Source organism: Rhincodon typus, chromosome 6, assembly GCF_021869965.1.
Source record: "Rhincodon typus isolate 14 chromosome 6, sRhiTyp1.1, whole genome shotgun sequence".
Lineage (NCBI taxonomy): Eukaryota > Metazoa > Chordata > Chondrichthyes > Orectolobiformes > Rhincodontidae > Rhincodon > Rhincodon typus.
This window is the reverse complement of record NC_063337.1, coordinates 39,339,603-39,362,521: the sequence shown is the minus strand read 5'-3', so window position 1 is coordinate 39,362,521 and position 22,919 is coordinate 39,339,603. Positions and strand designations below refer to the sequence as shown.

Sequence of the window (22,919 nt, the reverse complement as noted above, 5' to 3'; positions counted from 1 at the left end):
ATCCACAAACCTGACTGCCCTGGTCGACCCATTGTCTCCGCCTGCTCCTGCCCCACCAAACTTATCTCCACCTATGTCGACTCCATTTTCTCCCCCTTGGTCCAGGAACACCCTACGTACGTCCGTGACACCACCCACGCCCTCCACCTCCTCCAGAACTTCCAATTCCCTGGTCCCCAACACCTCATCTTTACCATGGACGTCCAGTCCCTATACACTGCATTCCCCATACAGATGGCCTAAAGGCCCTCTGCCTCTTCCTGTCCCGCAGGCCCAACCAGTCCCTCTCCAATGGCACCCTCATCCGCTTAGCCGAAGTCGTCCTCACCCTCAACAACTTCTCTTTCAATTCCTCCCACTTCCTACAGAAAAAGGGGTTGGCCATGGGTACCCGCATGGGCCCTAGCTATGCCTGCCTCTTTGTAGGTTACGTGGAACAATCCCTCTTCCGTACCTACACTGGCCCTAAACCCCACCTCTTCCTCCGTTACGTTGATGACTGTATCGGCGCCGCCTCGTGCTCCCACGAGGAGCTCGAACAGTTCATCCACTTCACCAACACCTTCCACCCCAACCTGAAGTTCACCTGGACCATCTCTAACAGCTCTCTCACCTTCCTGGATCCCTCTGTCTCCATCTCGGGCAACCACCTAGAAACCGATATCCATTTCAAGCCCGCCGACTCCCACAGCTACCTAGAATACACCTCCTCCTACCCACCTTCCTGCAAAAATGCTATCCCCTATTCCCAATTCCTTCGCCTCCGCCACATCTGCTCCCAGGAGGAGGCATTCCACTCCCGTACATCTCAGATGTCCTCGTTTTTCAAGGACCGCAACTTCCCCCCGCTTCAGTGGTCGAGGACGCCCTCCACCGTGTCTTCTGCGTTTCCCGCAACTCATCCCTCACACCCCGTCCCCGCAATAACAACCAAAAACGAAACCCCCTCGTCCTTACGTACCACCCCACCAACCTCCGGATCCAACGCATCATCCTCCGATACTTCTGCCATCTGCAATCGGACCCCACCACCAAAGGCATCTTTCCCTCCCCGCCCTTATCTGCCTTCCGGAGGCCTTGTCCGCTCCTCACTCCCCTCCAGCCCCACCACACCCGGCACTTTTCCCTGCAACCGCAGGAAGTGCTACACCTGCCCCCACACCTCCTTCCTCGCCCCCATCCCAGGCCCCACGAAGACTTTCCACATCAAGCAGATGTTCACCTGCACATCTAATGTGGTATACTGCATCCGCTGTACCCGTTGTGGCCTCCTCTACGTCGGGGAAACCAAGCGGAGGCTGGGGACCGCTTTGCAGAACACCTATGCTCGGTTTGCAATAAACAACTGCACCTCCCAGTCGCGAACCATTTCAACTCCCCCTCCCGTCTCTCAGACGACATGTCCATCCTGGGCCTCCTGCAGTGTCACAATGATGCCACCCGAAGGTTGAAGGAACAGCAACTCATATTCTGCTTGGGAACCCTGCAGCCCAATGATATCAATGTGGATTTCACAAGCTTCAAAATCTCCCCTCCCCCGACCACATCCCAAAACCAGCCCAGCTCGTCCCCGCCTCCCTAACCTGTTCTTCCTCCCAGCTGTCCCCTCCTCCTACCTCAAGCCACACCCCCACCCCCCACCAACTCATCTCATCCCGCCCCCATGACCTGTCCGTCCTCCCTGGACTGACCTATCTCCTCCCTACCTCCCCACCTACACTCACCTTCACTGGCTCCATCCCCGCCCCTTTGACCTGTCTGTTTCCTCTCCACCTATCTTCTCCTCTATCCATCTTCTATCCGCCTCCCCCTCTCTCCCTATTTATTTCCCCTCCCCCATTTCTGATGAAGGGTCTAGGCCCGAAACGAAGGAAAAAAAGCCTTCCTGCTCCTATGATGCTACTTGGCCTGCTGTGTTCATCCAGCTCTACACCTTGTTATCTCAGATTCTCCAGCATCTGCAGTTCCTACTATCTCTGAATAATCATGGGATCTTTTAGGTGGCCCCGGTACTAACTTGCATGTGACTTTGTTTAACATGCAAAACTTGGATGCTATCACTGACTATCCTGACAGTTTGTTGATCAGATTTCGGTGATATGTCACACTTTGAAAGCAAGGACCAACTGGATGCTGCAGCCTTATCAAGATTCTAAGAAATAGGAGCAAGAATTGCAGAAGTGAGCTGTTCAGCCCATTGTACCCGCACTCAGACATTCAATTAAGATGATGGGTTTGTTTCCCACCTGTGCCTCATTATGCTTAACTCCCATGTCATTGGGAACCTATCTAATTTGACTTTGAATCTATTCAATGACCCAGGTGCACCTGCACTCTGGAAAGATAATTCCACAGGCGAGCCATCTTCTAAGAGAAGGAATTCCTCCTTTTGTGTCATCCTCTTTTTAACCTTTTCCTCTTGGTTAGTTGCAAATAATGCTTTTCTTTTCATCGTTCAGCTACCACACTTCAATAAAGTGCACTATCAAAATTAAACAGCTAATTACCAGTTTCTTCGCATTTTCCAGCATTGTATTCCTTCTGCCAAATTTTTGCCCACTTTCTGAACCTCTGTGTGTGTGTGTATATATCTGTAGACTGAGCATCCTCGCTACTTGTCTCTCAACCTATTTTTGCCACCTGGAAACTTGGTGATAGTGAATGCACTGTCATCCAAGTAGTTAACATATATTGTAAATAATTCTGGCCCCAGCATTGATCCTGTGGCATGGCACTGGTTCCAGGCTACCGTCCTAAAAATACTGCCTTTATCCCAATTCTCTATGTGGAAAATATACAAGAAAGCTGATGGAATGATCTAGAAGACTGGAGTGTAAAGATGCGGAAGTTATGCTGCATTATACAAAACCCTGGTTAGACCCTATCTGGAGTACTGTGAGCACCTTGCCTTACGAAGGATATATTGGCCATGGAGGGAGTACGACATATACGTTTATAAGAATGATATCTGGACTTCAGAAGTTAAGTCATGAGGAGAAATTATGCAAATAAGTTCTGTTTTTCTCTAGAATTTAGAAGGTTAAGGGTCATCTGATGGAAGTCTGCAAAATATTAACAGGAAAAGACAGGGTAGATAAAGATAAACCATTTCCATTGGTTAGAGTTTATAGAACTAGGGACCATTAATATTAAAAATTAGGGGTGGACCGTCCAGGAGCAATATTAGGAGGCACTACAAAGAGGGTGGTAGATGTTTGGAATCTCTGACAAATGGCACAGGATGCAAAATAAGTTAATTTTAAATTTGAGATCGATTTAAAATTTTTGTGAAGCAAAAGTATTAATGGATATAGACCAAGGGCAGATATATGGAGTTAGGCCACAGATCAGCCAAGATCTCATTGAATGGCAGAAAAGGCTTGAGGGACTGAATGGCTTCTCCTGTTCCTGTGTTCTGTCAATCAGCCAATCCTTTATCCATAATAGTATATTATCCACATCACCATGGGCCTTTTGTTTATTAAGTAGCTTTGTGTGCAGTACTTAATGAAAAAAATCTATTGCCCAGCAGTGAATTTTAAAAAAAATTGTGAAGGAATATTTCCACCTGCCTGCGTGAGTGCAGTTTCTTGATAGCATTCAGGACAGAGTAGCTCACTTAATGGGCACTCCATCTATCAATTTGGTCATTCACGCACTCCCCACCCAGCAGCATTGCATTATGTTTTGTAAATGATATACAGTAACTCACCAAAGCTCTTTAGACATTACTTTCTAAACTTATGACCCTTTCCTAGAAAGAGCAGCAGATACATGGGAACTTTACAACCTGCAACTTTTCCCAAGCTACTCACCATTTTAACTTAGAAATATATCACTGTTTCCTCATTGTAGCTGGGTTAAAATTCTTTAATTATCTCCTTAACAGCATGGTGAGTATCCTACACCACATGCACTGTAGGTGTTCAAGAAGACAGTTCACACCACAGTCATGAGGACAATTGGGAATGGGCAATAAATGTTGGCCAAATCAGCAATACCCTTAATCTGGGTAGTCAATAAGTGGCATAGCTACGCAGTAATACATGTTGACTGGAAGGGCAATGGTGATGGGAGATTAGCTAACAAGGAGAATAGTCAAGTGTTTCCTGTGACCACAGATATGAATCCAAGGAAGTGTGTTCCCACCCTGGTATGAGGTTCAAGGATGTCACTGACTGCACAGCACCCTGTGGAGGGAAGGTAAGCCAGAAGTCATAGTTCATATTGGTACTAACGACACTGAGGGGAGAAAAGAGGGATGTAATTCTGTAGTTAGACTTTATGGAGCTAGGCAGAGAATTGGCAGTTTGTTGCTCAAAATGATACATTTTGATACAGTGCCACATAACAGATCAGTGAGCAAAGTTTCAGCTGATGCAATGAAAGAGAAAGCATTAGTAAGGATGCAAAATTGGCTGAGTGATAGGATAGTTCATAAACGTTTATCAGGTGGATGGAGGTCTGATGAGGTGATCCCTCGGGATTGGTGTTGGGACCCTTGCTTTTCTTGACGTACACGGACATATGCATACGAGGAACCATTTCCACATTTGGAGCTGATTCAAAACTTGGAAGCATTGTGAACCTAGGGGAAGGATCATGTGCAACTTCAAAAGGATGTTGACAAGTTGTAGTGGTCAGGTTGCTGAAGTTTAGTGTGGAAAAATGTGAGGGAATGTATTTTGGATGGAAGGAACATAGTCTTATTAAGCAAAGGGCACTAGCCACTAGACCAGTGTGGGAGGAGAGATGTGGGTGTCTATGTATGTAAGTTATTAAAGGAGACATGACAACTGTTAACTGTACCTGCATTCACTACTTTCTCTGGCAGTTCATGAACCATTGTGTTTAAAAAGAAGTTGCCCCTCATGTCTCTCATAACTTTTTTTCCTCTCGCTTTAAAAATATGCCCCCTAGCTTTGAATGAAAAGTTTAATTTGGATAAATATGAGGTGACGTAAGGGGCATTTTTTTTTAATACAGAGTGGTACATGTGTGGTATGAACTTGCAAAGGAAATGGTGAATGCAGGTACAGATATTAAAAGACATTTAGGTAAGTACATGAAAAAGGGATGTTTGAAGGGATATGGGCCAAGTGCAGGCAGGTGGGACTAGTTTAGTTTGGGACTGAAGGGTCTCTTTCGGTGCTGGATGACTCTAAAATGCAATACGTCGCATTTAAGCAATTAAACTCCATCTGCCAATCCTCAGCCCATTGATCCGATTGATCAAGATCCCTTTGTAATCTTAGATAACTATCTTCATTCTCCCGCTAAAGCACCAATTTTGGTGTCACCTGCAAACTTACTAACCATGCCTCCCATATTCTCATTCAAATTATTTATTTATATAAACAAAAGTGGACCCGAGGAGCACTGCTGGTCACAGGCCTCCAGTCCCAAAAAAACCCTCCTCCACCACTACCCTCTGTCTCTGAAAATAAAGCCAGTTTTGTTTTGATCCTCTAAACTAACATCATTGCTCGCTTGTACTGATTTTATCATTATTATCAGAGCCACACTACTTTTTTTTTTCTAGCCTCATTGTGTATTACGGTAGTGATGTATAGCCTTCCTTTGCCTGTTTTGTCGCTAAGAACCTTTGGACTGTACTTGTTTGACACCTCCCCCTGACCTTGTTGCTCTGAGTGTCCCTGCACCAGGAGCAGTAAGCTCCTAGTGATATTGCTCAAGGGATTGTCAGAACACACAACCCTTACATTTCTACACCATGCACTCATCTACTTCTGTACCGATTGGCAGTGGGAATAATGCATAGATGATCTGCTTTTTGAGCTCCATCCTTTTAATTCCTTTCTTAGCTCCTTTTATAATCTTCCTGCAGGACTTCATTCCTTTTTTGTCCTTACGCTGTTGGTACTGTAATGGACTGAGAGTTCTGGATGTGCCCCACCCCATCGCCCATTTGCTGATTTCTTTGGCCCTGACATCAAGGAGGCAATGTAACATCTTAGAATTGTCTACAGCCATGTTTGCCTGTCTGTTCCCTTTTAAATATTAAATCACTGATTTATAATTACTTTTCTGACCTTTCTCTCATGCTGCACAGCTGAACCACCAAAGATGTGATAGATTGACTCTGGTCCTACTTCATGGGTAACAGTTGAACTCCTCAGTATTCGATGCAAAAGGAAGATTGCTTATTGAACATTGCATTGTCTGACCTTCTAGTTTGTAAGAAAGTCATCCATTGCCTTGCTGCTTACACTTAAGATGTGTAGCAAACACCTGCAGAACGGTGCTGAATTGTTTCTACTTCATTGAGAGAATCATCCATTGCTGCTACCAAGTACATCTTTCTCTTTCTTATCAGCATTCTGAAGGAACTATTCCCAATGCAAGATCACTCATCAGTCACCTTTTCAATATTTCCTTCCCTTTGCAAACTTACCAACAAAGTGCAGGAGATGTAGGACCTTCCCATTTATCTCCCTTCTGGTCTACCAGGTCCCTAAATACTGATCCAGCTGACATAATTGCATTTGCAACTTACGTTTGAGAGACGAAATGCAGATGGGGTGATCATTTTGCAAACTGAGTTAAGATGCCTTGCAAGACTGATCCCAAGCTTCCAGTAACATGTCATTTCAGTTCCCCAATTTACTGACATTCTGCTTGACCTACTGCAGTCTTCCAGTGAAGCTCAGTACAAGGTTGAGAAACAGCACCTTTTTTTTATTTCAACTAACAGCACAGTGTGGAGCTGGGGGAATATAGCAGGTCAGGCAGCATCAGAGGACCAGGAAAGTTGACGTTTCTGTGTGTTCCTCCAGCTCCACACTGTGATGTCTCTGACTCCAGCATCTGCAGTTCTTGCTATTTCCTTTTATTTCAACTGAGCAGTTCTCAGTCTTTTAGACTCTGAGTTGCCAATTTTAATTCAGGACCTCTGCTTCCTCTTGTTTCCTTTTTTGTCTTTTGATTCCTAATTTCTTATTTTGCATTTGAACAGTTACTGTCCTTCTCATTACATGTCCCCTAAACATATTTTTGATACTTGTCCGATTGCCACTCCCTTTGGCGCTGTACCATGAAACCGTTTGTCATTTAAAGTCTTCTGCCATTCATCCTATCACAGCCTTTTGTTCTTTTCTCCCCCTCCCCCTCCCCCGCTCAACCTATTTGCTGAATTTTTCCAGTGTTTTCTGTTCTCCTAAATAACTTTTCTTCCTTTCATATCTACAGTATTGTTAAATTTATTAAACTGCGGGTGACATTTTTGCTGTATGACATTTTGATGTGATTTTATTTATACAGAATTTTCATGTATTCTTTGTTTGCTTTTGAAGTGTGATTACTGATTTCTAGACAAATATCACAGTTGGTGATGTGATGAGCCACGATTGGCCAGATTAATTTTTAATGGTGTACAATCCATGACGTAGAGGAGCACTGCTGCTTCTTGAATAGGAGTGAGATCTTCCATGCACATTCAATTAGATGAGACTTCCATTTAATGTATCGTGTATGCTATGTGTATATACACATTGAGGTATTGGCCTAGATTTCATGGTTCAGTGGATAAGTTTGAACTTTCGGTCTTCTCACTGAGTGTGCTCTCTGTATATCCCAGTTGACTATGTTTTAGCTTTTTACATTACACACAGTGCGGATGTGACAGACTTGCATGATATGTATCTCATTATTTTTTTCCTCAAATTTCTTCAGTTTACAGTGCGACCCATGTTCTAAATAATTTGTAACAAAATTGACATGACTTCCTATCAAAAAGAATGAAACTGGATTGATCCAATTTAAACTTGCGAAAAATCATTGATCTGTAATGTCCAGCTTTTTTGACTGTGTCCTAAAACTCTTCTCATGTTGGATTACCTACTGAATTTGAAAGCTAATAATACAAGGAAAACAAAAGAAAAATATAAAGGATACTGAAATAAAGATAATTAACTGCCTGTTTTTTTTAGGCTTGAATGAAACAGCAATTTGTTGATCTTATCATTTAATACTTTTTGTGTCTCATCTGATCAGTGCCTTTTTTGTTTTTTCAGAAGCTTACATTAGACAAAGATATTTTTGAAGATGAGTCTGCAGATGATTATGGAGGCGTGAAAGAAACTTGCCCACAAAAGACTAAAAAAAAGAAAAAATCTAAAACTGAACTGGACACGAAGCATGACAGCCCTAAAATAGATAAAAAAGCTAAATCCAGCAGGTCAAATAATGAAGAACTGAGAGACAACTTTTTAGATAATGTGAGAGAGACCCCTGAAGATGGGAAGGTAAAGAAAATGAATTCAACTGAATCTAAGAAATGGAAAAAAAAACATGATGCACAGAAGTCTTTACTGGAGCCAGTCACGCAGGTTGACTTGCTAATTGAATCTGGTGAAAGCAAAGAGCAGAAAACTGTGGATCCCAATGATCCAACATTTGAGAAAACTAGGGGACTAACTACACAAGACACGATTACAACACCAAAAAGATCTCTGGATAGCTCAGATGAGGATGACCTGGAGCTTAAGATAAAGAAAAAGAAGAAGAAGAAGGACAAAGTAGACAATTCCAAGCAAGAAATGAAATTCCAGAAGCAGAGAAAGAATCTTAAAGATGATTGTTCGGAGAAGAAAATTATAAATAAGGAGAATAGCAGTCATAGTAAAAAACATAAGTTTCAAGAGAAGCGAAAGGAGTCTGTTTCATCTGTGAAATCAGATGGAACTGAAATTAAGGTTCCAAAGTTTCAAATGGACGCCAAAGGCAGAAAGTCAATAGATAATGAAAACAGTACTACTCCTAAACAAGATTGTGTGAAAAATGCAATGATAAAACTGAACAAAATGTATAATGTGACTGACAGTTCTCCTCGGTGTGGTACTGAGAAGGTGACTCAAGGTTCTGAATCTAGTGTAACAACTTCGGGACAGCCACCCCAATTTGCTGAGCCTAGTCTCTTTGACAAATTGGGATTGGATTCTGAAGTTAATCGAGAAAATATGAAGACTGACAAATCAAACTACTCTGCAACAACCACTGAGGAGAAGTTGGAAGCAATTAAAGTTTCAAGCCAAGTAAGCATAGGGTTTTGAATTCTCAGTGAACTTAGTGAATTGTTTTGAGTGGAATTTTGTAGGTGGTGGTGTTCCCAATTATCTGCTGCCCAGTCCTAGATGGTAGTGATGGTGGCATTGAAAGATACTACCTGTGAAGCCATGATGAATTTCTGCACTCATTTTGTAAATGGTGCACCCTGTTACTGACCATGAACGTGGACAAAGTGAATGTTGTGGATGCGATGCTATTCAAGCAGGCTGCTTTGTCCTGTGTAATTTCAAGCTTCTTGACTTTTATTGGAGCTGCACTCATCGAGGCAAGTGGGGAGTATTTCATAGCATGCCCAACTTGTGCCTTGTATATGTTCTATAGGCTTTGGGGAGTCAGGAGCTGGGTTACTTGCTGCAGAATTCCCAGCCTCTGACCTGCTGTTTTAGCCACAGTATCTAGATGGCTAGTCCAGTTCAGTTTCTGGTCAATTGTAACCGCCATAATATTGATAATGGAGAATTAATTACTGCTGGTGATACTTTTGAAGGGGCGACGATTAGATTGTCTTGTTGTGGACGGTCATCGCACGGCACTTCTGTGGCTCAAGTGTGCGTTGGTTGCTCAGACCATTGGGTATAAGAGTTGGGATGTCATGTTATTGAGTCAGAGTCACACAACATGGGAACAGACCCTTCAGCCCAACAAGTCCAAGCTGACCATGTTCCCACCTCCCTGCATTTGGCCCATATCCCTCTAGACCCTTTCTATTCATGAAGCTGTCAAAATGACATTTAAATGTTGTAATTGTACGTGCATCTACCCCTTCCTTTGGCAGTATTCCACATACAAACCACCCTCTGTGAAAAAGTTGCCCCTCAGGTCTCTTATAAATCTTTCTCCTCTCACCTTAAAAATATGTTCTCTAGTTTTGAGCTCCCAACCTGGGAAACAGACCTTTGCTAGTCACTTATCTTGATTTGATGTGTATTTTGTTACAAAATGCAGTGAAAAGTATTGAGTAGTGTGGACACTCTTCCCGTGCCATCTTAAAACGCAGAAAAATAAACCAAAACATGGAGTATAAAGGCAGAAAAATAAAGAAAAATGTTCAACTTTATAGTCCTTAAGTGCTTCGTCAAGGGCCTGGTGGCTAGGCACAAGTCCTCTTCACCGTGCCACGGCTGCTTGTCTATACCCCTCATGAATTTATAAACCTCCACAAGGTCACCCCTCAACCTCATATGCTCCAGTGGCAAAAGTTCCAGCCAATCCAGCTTCTCCTTATAACTCAAACCCTCCAGTCCTAGTAACATCCTTGTAAATCATTTCTTAACCCTCTCCAAATTATAGCGGGGCGACGAGAACTGTACACAGCCTTCCAAAAGTGGCAACGAAAACAGAGGTTGCTGGAAAAGCTCAGCAGGTCTGGCAGCATCTGTGAAGAAACAAATCAGTTAACATTTTGGATTCTGACCCTTCCTCAACTCTTCTGAGGAAGGGTCATCGGACCCGAAACGTTAACTGTGATTTTTTTTTTTTTCTTCACAGATGCTGCCAGACCTGTTGAGCTTTTCCAGCAACTTCTGTTTTCATTCCTGATTTACAGCTTCGCTGTTCTTTCGGTTTTTACTCCAGAAGTAGCCTCTCCAACATCCTGTACAAGTGCAATGTGATGCCCCAACTCCTATACTCAAAAGGTCTGAGCAATGAAGGAGTGTGTGCTAAATGCCACCTTAACCACCCTGTTTACCTGTGACGCAACTTTCAAGGGACTATGTACCTGAATCCCTACGTCTCTCTGTTCAACAACTCTTCCCAGGACCCTAACATTAACTGTGTCTTAGCAAAATGCAGTACCTCTCATTCATCCAAATTAAGCTCCATCTGCCGCCCTTTGGCCTAATTTATCAAGATCCCTTTGTAATCTTAACCTTCTTCACTGTCGACTATATCACCAGTTTTGGTGTCATTCACAAACTTAACTATGCCCCCTAAATCCTCCTGCAAATCATTGGAGGAGGCAAGATAACGCTGAAGAATGGCAACACGGTTCCAGCAGTGGCAGCTCGGCTCCTTGCTACGTAAATGCAGTGGCATTCCGGCTATGGCGGCAGGGGCATGTGGTGGTGAGGCAGCCAAGTATTTACAGACTGAGGAATGGACTATGACTGTTTTTCTGGCGGCAAGGATTCATGGCAAAGGCGGGGAAGTGTTCTGGATGTTTCCTTTTTTGGCTGTTCCTTTTATTTCTGCTTCTGTTTGTAATCAGGTCTTTTGCATACTAAAATGGTGCCAGAGGGTGGCAACTTTGTGCACTTCTCACTGTACTCCTGTGTTTCTGTACTTGAGTGCACGTGGCAATAAAAAAAAATCAAAATCAAAATCAAAATCAAATTGTTTATATAAACAGCAAACAGCGGACCCAGCACCAATCCTGTACAGGATGTTGGTGAGGCTGCTTTTGGAGTACTGTGTACAGTTCAGATCACCCAGCTATAGGAAGGATATTATTAAATTGGAAAGGGAGTAGAAAAGATTTCCAAGGATGTTACCAGGACTGGAGGGTTAGAGTTGAGAGGCTGGATAGGTGTAGGAAGTTGAGGAGTGACCTTATAGAAGTTTATAAAATCATGATGGGTATAGATAAGGTGAATGGCAAAATCTTTTCCGTAGGATAGGGAATTCAAAATTAGATGGCATAATTTTAAGGTGAGAGGAGAAAGATTTAAAAGGGACCTGAGGGGCAACATTTTCAGAGTAGTTCGTATGTGGAATGAACTGCCAAAGGAAATGGTGGATGCAGGTACAGTTACATCATTTAAAACAACGTTTGGATAAGTTAATGAATAGGAAAGGTTTAGAGGGATATGGGCTAAATGCTGGCAAATGGGGCTAGTTTAGTTTGGGAAACTTGGTCAGCATGGATGAATTGGACTGAAGGGTCTGTTTCTGTGCTGTATGTCTGAGTCTACAAGTGTTAATTGCCACTTCCCAGCTCTAACCTGGATATTGTCCAGCTTTTACCAGACATGGGCTGCTTCAGTATCTGAGGAGTTCTAAATGGTGCTGAGCATTGTGCAATGATCTAGTGAACAGTCCAACTTATGACCTTTGATGGTCATTGAAGCGGCTGAAGATGGTTAGACATAGGACACTACCCTGAGGAAATAAAGGTCCTTGTGCTGGTGTGGTAGTGTCCCTACCTCAGCAAGAAAACCTGGGTTCCAGTCCCACCAGAAATAACATCACTGAACAGGCTGATGAGAAAATGTCTACCCTGAGGAATTCCTGCCTGCAGAGATGTGCTGGACCTTAGATGATTGAGTTCCATGTTCTTTGTGCCAGATATGAACCAACCAGCAGAGAGCTTCCCCTTGATTCCCTTTGACTCTAGTTATGCTAGGGCTCCTTAATGCCAAACTGTGTCAGATGGAGCCCTTATGTCAAGGACAGTCACTTTCTTGTCTGGAATTCGGCTCTTTTGTCCGTCCATGTTTGAACCAAGGCTATAACGAGGTCAGGAGCTGAGTCGTCCTGGTGGAACCCAAACTAGTTGTCAGTGAGCAGTACTGTTAAGCAAGTGCTGCTTCAAACACCTTCCATCACTTGACTGATTGAGAATAGATTGGTCGGATGGTAACTGGCTGGATTGGACTTATCCTACTAATTGTGCACAGCAGATACCTGAGCAGTTTTCCACATTGTCACCTCTTTACCAGTGTTGCAGCTGTACTGTAACAGCTTGGCTCGGGGGGTACAACAAGTTCTAAAGTGCATTTCTTCAGTGCTACTGCTGGAATGTTTCCATGCCTATGGTTTTTGTAGTGTCCATTTTGTCCTGCTGATTCTCTGTTGCTGTTGTTCACACTTTTCAAAAAAAATGTTATTTAATGCCTCCATATGTCTGTCTGTCTGGTCATACTGAAGAGATGAACCAGACTGTGTTTCCCACACGTCATTGGGTGCCATTGAGGTAGCATCTTACTTTGTCTTAGGGAAACTATCAACCCAGTTTTGGGCCATAAAATATTGCAGACTGGTATCCATTTTGAACTATGAAGCAATGTATTACATTACTACCATTACTGTTTGGGACTAGTATGCATGGGTAGACTTAATGGACCAAAAGGCCTATGTTCCTGTGATTTGTTTCGAAGTTTGAGTTGAAATTAATAGAAATGAACTTTTAGCCACATCCGCAAAAGTGATTGCAGACCATAGATGGAATTAGTTTCAAAGCAATTTTTTTTTCCATTTATGATACATGCCTGCCATCTGTTAACTTCAGTTTTTAGCACATTAAAGCAGCATGCAAAGATTGGAGCACAGTAATACATTCCAGAAAGTGATAAAGGCAATATGACAAATTTGAAATGGAGATATTCAGTTTGTATATGTATCACTTTTTAATACTGTAAAATTTACAACTTGCGCCAAGCATCCGGCTTACCGAAGTCCAGAGGTAAAATCCAGTTTCTTTCTTAATGAGACATTTCTTGTTTTCATTAGTTTGTTGGACAAAGAATTGTTTAAAGGCTTTTTTGTCAAAGCTTTACATCTTGCACTCTTCAGAATTTCAGAAGAAAACCAGTTCAAGGGAGAATTGGAAAGTGCACCAGTGAATGGTTTGATAATTAACCACCAGTTTTTGTTTGAGTTTTAAATCAGGCAGGGCTGACTCTGGTCAGGACATTCCCCTGAGAAATGAACCAGCAACTCGGGGTTGTCATTAGGACTCCGTGTAGTGCACCTGCATGTATTAGAAGTTGCATTTAACACACAGCCCTGTTTTATTTTTGCAGGCAACATATATACGTACTGCATTGGTTTCAAATCAGCAAAATAGATAATGGCCATTTTCTAGTTAATTGAATTAGTATTCTTGTGAATTGCTCTGATGAGTGGAAGACAAAAAGCTTTAACAAAATGCCTACTTGAAGCAATACTTAATTCCTCATTTTATATATAGTTTCAGCTTTTTGTATTTTCTTTTTAAACATTAAGGTACTTGGCTATAATTCTCGTTTTTTGTTTTAGTTTGTTTCCCGAGAGCAGTTGGGAAAGAAAGGTGAAGCACCCAAAGAAATTTCTGATAAAAAAATGGATATTGACAAAGGGCGAAAGGAACAAAGTGTGAATCATCGTAAGTACTAGTAGAAGTTGTACCAGCGATCTTCACGTGTACTGGGGAGGCAATGGAGTAAGCGGTAATGTAACTGGACTAGCATTCCAGAAATCTAGGCTAATGTTCTGGGGCCATGGATTTGAATCCCATCATGGTAGCTGGCCTAATTTATTGGCCACTGTTGATTGTTGTAAAAACCCATCCGGTTGACTAATAACCTTTTACGGAAGGAAATATGCCTTTTACCAGATCTGTTCTACTTGTGATTCCAGACCCACTGCAATGTGTTTGACTCTTAACTGCCTACTGTGCAATTGGGAATGGGCAATAAACAACACCCACACCCTTGTGAACTAATGAAAAAAGAATGTTGCTGTACATCATGTCATTTTATTATGTATTCTGACAGTTTCTGTGTCAAGTATCTTAAGTTTTAAAACTTACAATTTTAGATATTTATACTAACATTTTAATGGAAATCTTCATGCTGTTGCTTATTGAAAGGTGTTTTACATTTAAATGAGGTAGATTCAGATGTAAACATTTTCACTTGTCACACAAATGTTAGAACTAGTTATTAGTAGTAATGGAAGTAGAATTTATTGGCAAGCTAAGTGAAAATATTGTAAATGTTGGCTTTTTTCTGATTAAATGAATATAGAATAAATGGTCATAGAAGAAAATAGGGTAATAGGTGTGGAAACCATGATGGATTTCACAGATGTGCACCAAAAAGCTTGTATTAAACAAAAAACATTCTGATAGGCTCATCATTAAATCTTGGCTTATGTAGTCTATACATCTTGAGAGAAACTGTAGGAGTCTATTAGTTTTTGTTTATAGCCTACCAATCTGGTGTGTTGTCTAAAATTACATTGAAAACCTGTAATGCCAAATCTCTGGCCTTTCAAAGCATCAAGCATATGTCCATTTGGAGCTTAGTTACTGATATATTTTTAAATTAAAATATATTACCTAACCCTTACTAACATTGAAATCCCCTTGTCACTTTTTAGCCCCTTCATCAAAGCTGTCAAATATCATTTCTTTCAGCATGGTGTTTAGTGTTATAAAATGTTGATTCGGTCTCTTAATTTGCTATTATAAATGTTAATTATTATTGTTATATGCAAGGAGCAGAAGTAACCTCCAAAACTGGCCAATCTTATGTGCAAACAGGCTTCGAGGAAAAGTGAATCCCAAATTGTTTTGTGGGGCTGTTCCTACTAAGCCATTTTTTTTCTTTGTTTAAAACCAAATTAACAACAAACTTTCTCAGTCTGTTTTGTGGACTTTTTTTTTTATTAAGATGAGTTTGCCACTTTTGCGTCTCAATTGTTATTCCCTATATCTTATGACATACGCTTTGATAGTTCCACAGCTCTGATGATAGGGACGAGGTGCAGTCTATATGATGTGTGTTGCTGGGAAACGTCAAGTACCAGGGTAACCCAGTAGGACAAAAACAAAATACTGCAGCTGCTGGAAATTTAAAATTAAAACAGAAAATGCTAGAAATACTCTATCTTTATTGATAAATAGTTAACATTTCAGATTGATCTTTCATCAGATTCTGAAGTTTGTTTTTAATTGAAGTTTGTATTGTAAGTTTTTTTTTTATATAGTCTTCGTGATAGCTGTGCTGCAGGGGTCAATCTATGCACATCACTGAGTGAGTTGCTTATCTTGTCATGCTTTTCTTTGCCATGCTTGGTATGAATTCTGAATACGGCTGCATCCCTCCAACTCAACTGGAAGCTTGTTTTGGTTTGGGTTTTTCTTCTCTTCATACATGTTTCTCTTAAACAGTATATTGTGTACATGATATAACAACAGGACTCATGGCTCTGAGCTACACTAGTTCTAACTCTCTAGTAGAGTCTCTAACACATGACTATCGAAGTCACAGTTATATACTGAAGAGACTCAAGTGCATATCCATTAAACCTCAACTTTGCACTCAAAACTTAGACACCTACAAAATGCTATCACATCTTGATCTGGCAGATTCACAGAATGTCTGATGCATCTCAGTGCAGATAATCTGCATGTTAAATGAATGGACTCTTTTTTTGTTTCCAGTTAATAAATGCATCAAGGTTCTACTTTGGTGTTGACATGAGAGATCTGCGTGGTTGGAATGATCCAGAATCAAAAAAAGTAAGCTGAGGCATGTGGTGACTTCATCTCCATTACTGACACCCCATGGGGTGTAAATCTGTGACTTTGGTTGTCCTCGAAGAATACTTGGCGAATTGCTCTTGTGAAGTGCTATCTCTCCGTGTCCTGATACATTGGCAGGCCCTGGAATGACCTTGTCATTCTACGGACTGTTGGAGGAGGAATATTAACGAGTGAATTATGATCCCTGTCCAAGGTGCCTCACTTCCTGGATATTTTGCCTTTGCTCTTCTTTGTTCTTTGCTTAGAAAATTGAATCCAGACCGATTATTGGAAAGCTCATCGTCATTCTGAACATGATGAGTGCCAGAGAATTGAAAATTTTCAAGTTGAAATTTGCAGAACCCTTAGGAAAATTGAAATGGCTAGAAGAATTTGGTCAAAAATTTGCTAGAAAGACCAGCTGCAAGTTTCAAGTTTGAATCATCAGAGCACTAATACTGTGATATCTAACTCAGTTGCAGAAAGATTTCTCAGAGTAACTATGGTCGCTATATCATATCCAAGAAATGCACACCAGCTTCCCTTTTTAGTGCAGTAAGATGCAATAATGGTAATAGCTGATTGAGTTGTGATCTCTTAAATGTAGTCACTATGGTGGACAGAAAGCTAACTTGTGTGAATTTAATTTGGTGTTTTTGTGTCTCAATCCTTTAAACCTTTCTGCTACTCAACTGAACAAGGTATTGAACTATCTTATAGTGCCTTATGCTTGATAGACACATAACAATATGCAGCTGAGTATGCACTAATTCATTAATTTATTATTTGCTATTGAATAGCAGAATGTTAAGAGCAGATGAGCATCACGTAAACTTGTATGCTCCTGAGATGGCTGGCAAGTTTGTTGATTTCTTTTTAAAAACAACTCTTCTTGGTAGTTTCCCACTCTTTCTTTGTAGGTTGGTCACTGGTCATGAATACTCCAAGTTAAACAGGGTGAACTTGTTTATTAAAGTGGCCATTTAGCAGAAGTGAGTGTATATTATGCGGTAGCTTTGCACAGATTAAAGACAGGCAGTACAATTATTCAGGTATGACATTGAAGTTGCATTTTGGGGAGTACTCTGGCATTTTTTCAAAGCATTTGCATATGTACTTTACAAGTTGGAAAAATCATTTTGCTTAGCGAAATCACTAATCAGGTTGATTAGAGAATGTCTTGAAAACTGGAAGGCCTGTCACTGCATATTGTGGTGACTTACTTTTGGCAGTTCTTATCTGTCGAGAAGTAAACTAGTTTGCTTGGAGCCGCACTGGTTGAAATCAGATTTCCAGTATTTGTTGCTGCAAATCACGCCTCCCCACCAACACAAATATGAACTATGGAATGATGGCATCAGCTCCGACTATAATAGGATGTTGTCATGTCATTGTAACTTACAGGAGAGCCGACACTGAAATCAGAAGCCCACCCATTTGTCACTTTGAAATGGCCCATTTCTGTTGCCTGGTGCGTTTTCTCAGGCATCATCGGGGAAAACATTTGGGGAGTGCTTTGTTGCATAAATGAAGAGATGGTACAAGGCTTGCCACCAGAATCATGGCTAAATGTTGCAACATATTTTGATGACGTTGGCAGGGTGTGTATGATTTTTGATTTCTTGAATCTTCCATAAGAAATTAAGACTGATCCAGTGAACTTTTAAGTATGTAACCATATCTGATTTCCTATTCATTCTGGCCTACACTCTTGACTTAGAGTGTGAAGTGCCCAGTTGCAGTGCTTATTAATCGTCTTTGCTAGGAAGCCACTAATTGTCGTACTTGATATGCTGAGAGGAAACTGGAAGCAAACCATTTGCTTACTTTCTGTTCCATCTTCTCCCCTGCCCACTGTTTAACACAGTGTATCCCAGGGTGCTTTGGAAATTTAGGGTACCGAAGTGCAGTGTTTTAATTTCTTATTATGCAGCCGAGTTGATTTTTGATTCTGCGCAGGCTACAACAGTGTGATAGGTGGACATTTGAACAAAAATGTGTACGCCTGCCTTTATCGTTGATTCTTGCTTCTTTTAATAGGTGTAACTGGCAATAATGTTCACTGACACAGATATTCATAACTGTGCTGTGGATATTGAACAACATGCAGGTGTGTAACTGAGGCTCTGCTTTTCTGATTATAGTTGTATAAGCCTATCCTCACTCTGGAGCTGTCAATTTTACACATCGGCCAAAGAATTTAACTGTTTAACCTTCCCTCCCAATAACTGTTTATCACAATTATTTTTACCTTTCAACTCATAAATTGTCAACTTAAATACTTCTTTCAGACACTGGGTTGCAACCAGGAAAAGTCATCTTAATGAAATAAATTTAGAAAATTATTCAACATTGCCAAATTTAGTTTTTCAGCAGTGGTACTCAATGCAGGATTAATATTTGGGGTATTTTCACAGAACAGACTGAGTTACTGATTTCATTCGATAGCTGATTTCATGCAAAGGTATTTTTAAAAATGTATTGATTCCTTTGAATGCTGACAAGGCTAGAAAAAACCAGTTCAGATTAAGCTATAGGTATGAAGTTCATTAAGTCCTATCCCTACCCAATTTATTTGTGTACTTATTGTGTTTTTAACTTCTTTTTGCTTTTATAGATAACCGAGAGATGAAAGGTCTTTTTGATAAGTTCCTGATTCCCTTCACTGAAGGAACGGATGATGAGGATAGGGAGAATAAAGACTCGGTTTCCCAAGGTTCTAAATTTGATGGGAACCGAACCAAAGGGAAGAAGCAGGTGCAAAAAGATAAGAAAAGTACAAAAGAGGAGAATGATTGCAGAGTGCAGAATGCAGTTGAAGAGACTCAAGAAGTTCTTGATACCATGTCTCAGACTGAGGAAAATCCAGGTATAAACCAGACTTTTTCTGGTCATTGCAGAAGTAAACTTTATTTGTTACCTTGAGATGCTATTGTATGAAATGATTGCTATTACCTCTTCATCCTTCAGATGATTTGGTTGAGACTTACTGTACTGTAAAATCTGAACTTTTCCAGGCACTGTTTTCTGACATTGCTAGGAGTACAGTTTTGGCAAAGTTCCAAACAGTTGAACTGTCTCATTTTACATTTGAAAGGATTCAAGATGTCTTCACACTGCTGGCAGAATCTGGCTAATTTAGCTTAGACGAGGGGGTAATCCTAGATAACAGTGTAGAGCTGGAGGAGCACAGCAGGCCAGGCAGCATCAGAAGAGCAGGAAAGTTGACGTTTCGGGTCAGGATCTGAAAACTTCTGAAGAAGGGTCCCGATCCGAAATGTCAACATTCCTGTTCCTCTGATGCTGCCTGGCCTGCTGTGTTCCTCCAGCTCGCCACTGTTATCTCTGACTCCATCGTCTGCAGTTCTTGCTTTCTCCGAGAGAGTAGTCCTTCTGTTTTGTATGTCTCCAGCTTGCACTCTACCTTATTCCAGCCCTTGTAGGCACGGTATCTTCTGGGAGAAGTTGACAACCTGGGTCCAATATGAGAGAACAGAACTAATTCAAAATGTGTCCAGGACGGGATATGCAGCAGGTCAGTGTACCTGTTGGCAGTGCCTACCAGACACTCATTACTCTTTGGAAAAGAATAGTTGTTCATTATATTGCTCCTATTGCAAAACTAAATTAATGTTTCCTCAACAACTTCATTTTGTGAAACTGGTGTAATGTACCGATAATCATGCAATCCAGTCCTTGCTTTCATTCTGTAAACTACAGATCTACACTGCACTTACTCCGGTTCAGTTCTTAAGTTTGTATGAGTAATTAAGTTTCTTTTAAAGTGGAAATCATTCTTCTAGCTCACCTCATCTGAATGTTTTACAAGGGCATATGTATTCTAAACCCTGCAAGAGGACCAAACTTGGCCTCAGTACTTATGGCGTGCTCTAATTCAAGACGTCTGTGGTGATGAATGGTACCTTCATAGAACATAGAACAGTATAGCACAGTACAGGCCTTTTGGCCCACGATGTTGTGCCGAACTTTTACCCTAATCCTAAGGTCTATCTAACCTCCACCCCTACCTTATACTATCATCCATATGCCTATCTAGTAGCCGTTTAAATGCCCCTCATGAGGCCGACGCCACTACCCTCTCCGGCAATGTATTCCATCCCTCAACCACTCTGAGTAAAGAACCTACCTCTGACGACTCCCCTATACCTACCTCCACTCCACTTTAAAACTATGCCCCCTCGTAATAGCTACCTCCACCCTAGAAAAAAGTCTCTGGCTGTCCACTCTATCTATACCTCTGATCATTTTGTACACCTCTATCAAGTCGCCTCTCATCCTTTGTTGTTCTAAAGAGAAAAGCCCAAGCTCTCTCATCCTTTCCTCGTAAGACCTTCCCTCCATTCCAGGCAACATCCTGGTAAATCTCCTCTGCACCTTTTCCAACGCTTCCACATCTTTCCGATAATGAGGCGACCAGAACTGGACATAATACTCCAGATGTGGCCGAACCAGGGTTTTGTATAGCTGGAGCATAACTTCATGGCTCTTGAACTCAATCCCGCTGTTAATGAAAGCTAACACACCATACGCCTTCTTAACAACTCTATCCACCTGGGTGGCAGCTTTCAGGGAACTGTGAACATGAGCCCCGAGATCCCTCTGCTCCTCCACACTGCCAAGAATCTTTCCGTTAACCCTGTATTCTGCTTTCAAGTTTGTCCTCCCAAAATGAATCACCCCACACTTTTCAGTATTAAACTCCATCTGCCATTTCTCAGCCCAGCTCTGCGTCCTATCAATGTCCCTTTGTAACCTGGAACAGCCCTCCGCACTGTCCACAACGCGACCCACCTTCGTATCGTCCGCGAACTTGCTAATCCACCCTTCCATTGCCTTCATCCAAATCATTTACAACAATCACAAATAGAAGAGAACCCAGAACGGATCCTTGTGGTACACCACTTGTAACTGAGCACCATGTTGAATATTTTCCATCCACTACCACCCTTTGTCTTCTAAGGGTCAGCCAATTCTGAATCCAATCTGCCACATTTCCCCCATCCCATGCCTCCTTACCTTCTGCTTGAGCCTACCAGGGGAACCTTATCAAATGCCTTACTTAAATCCATGCATACCACATCCACTGCTCTACCTTCATCCACGTGTTTGGTCACCCCTTCCAAGAATTCAGTAAGGTTTGTGAGGCATGTTCTACCCCTCACAAATCCATGCTGACTATCACGAATCAAACTGTGCCTTTCTAAGTGATCATAAATCCTGTCCCTCAGAGCCCTTTCCAATAATTTGCCCACCACTGACGTAAGATGAACTGGCCTGTAATTTCCAGGGTTATCCCGATTCCCTTTTTTGAACAAGGGAATGACGTTTGCCTCTCTCCAATCTTCTGTTAGTTTGAGCAACAGTTCGTCTGTATTGATCATGAATCTTCAGAGACTTTTGAACCATTACACCTAGATCATTTTCTCTTTGAACTACTTTCAGTGACATTGCCTGGAAATTAGAAGCAATTCAAGTTCTTCCTTATTGTGCTTTTGTAGCAATAAATTGCATTGTAACTGTTAATTTTATTCCTTTTTGTAATGTTTTCAATGTTCAGCTGAAAAACAGGAGATGCTTAAATTGGGTGTGGACCTCCAGCTTGATTGGATGACATTGGAAGATTTTCAAAAACACTTGGATGGAAATGATGACTTGATTTCTGTACCAAAAACAATATCCAATAGTGAGTTTCAACAAAATAACTTCTGGAATTATTAGTGTTAACAGCACATTCAAATCATTATAAATTATTTTAAACTATACTTTGTAAGTTACTTGTTGATTGTTCTGCAATTACAAGTTTTTGAGTTAAAGATTATATTTGAAATTAGTTTTGTGGGTTTCGTAATGTGTATGTGAAATAAACTTCGAATTTGTGGCACATGTATTAGCATTTTGTAAAAGAATGCAAAACAGAATTTGTATCTTTGGTTTTAATCCGTTCATCCTATTACTTCAAAAAGTTTTGAACTTAGTGTCTTGCAAAGAATTGCATAGGTCTGAGTAATTATTCAAGAGCTCTTTTTCTACATTGTTTGATGGACATTTTTTGATTGAATGTAGAAATGCTTAAAATGGCTTAAATATTTTCATAAGATGTGTGGGCTGTTGAATTTGTCATAACTCTACAATCTTGAATTTGATGTTGAATAACCAAGGTAGTTCATTGTTAATACTAGTCTCGCTTCATAATTAGTTCAGAAATCAATACAAGTATAATATTTATCGATGTAGACCAGTCCTACAATTGAGATCCAAGCTCAGATATCACTTTGTAATTGTCTAAGTATAGGAGGATGTGTTTGAGATATTTCTTTAACCTTGACTCAAACTTCAGATGAAGGAATAGTATGCTCAGGCAGGTTTTTGCCAATTGTAGCCTGAAATATATTTTTAGCATATTAAGGGCATTGATGTGTTCTATTTCAAACTGTGTAGTGAGTATCAGACAAATTATTTGACCGCTTAATTAAAAGTTGCTTGTGTACAATTTAGAAGAATTCTTTCATGGTTTGTGGGCATTGCTGACAAGGGCAACATTTGTTTCCTCCTGGCCCTTGAAGGTAATGTTGAGTTGCTACCT

The 22,919-nt window shown here is 41.1% G+C and overlaps 1 protein-coding gene across 2 annotated transcripts in view; it reads left to right on the top strand.

Annotated features, from left to right (window-relative positions):
• The window catches only part of mphosph8 (M-phase phosphoprotein 8), a 65,382-nt gene that overhangs the window by 15,194 nt on the left and 27,269 nt on the right, over positions 1-22,919 (top strand). For both annotated transcript variants that reach the window (XM_048598352.1, XM_048598353.1), the window contains exons 3-6: positions 8,034-9,053; positions 14,065-14,170; positions 18,933-19,184; positions 21,894-22,019. In XM_048598352.1, the coding sequence (XP_048454309.1) occupies positions 8,034-9,053; positions 14,065-14,170; positions 18,933-19,184; positions 21,894-22,019 (1,504 nt within the window). The remainder of the gene's footprint in view (positions 1-8,033; positions 9,054-14,064; positions 14,171-18,932; positions 19,185-21,893; positions 22,020-22,919) is intronic.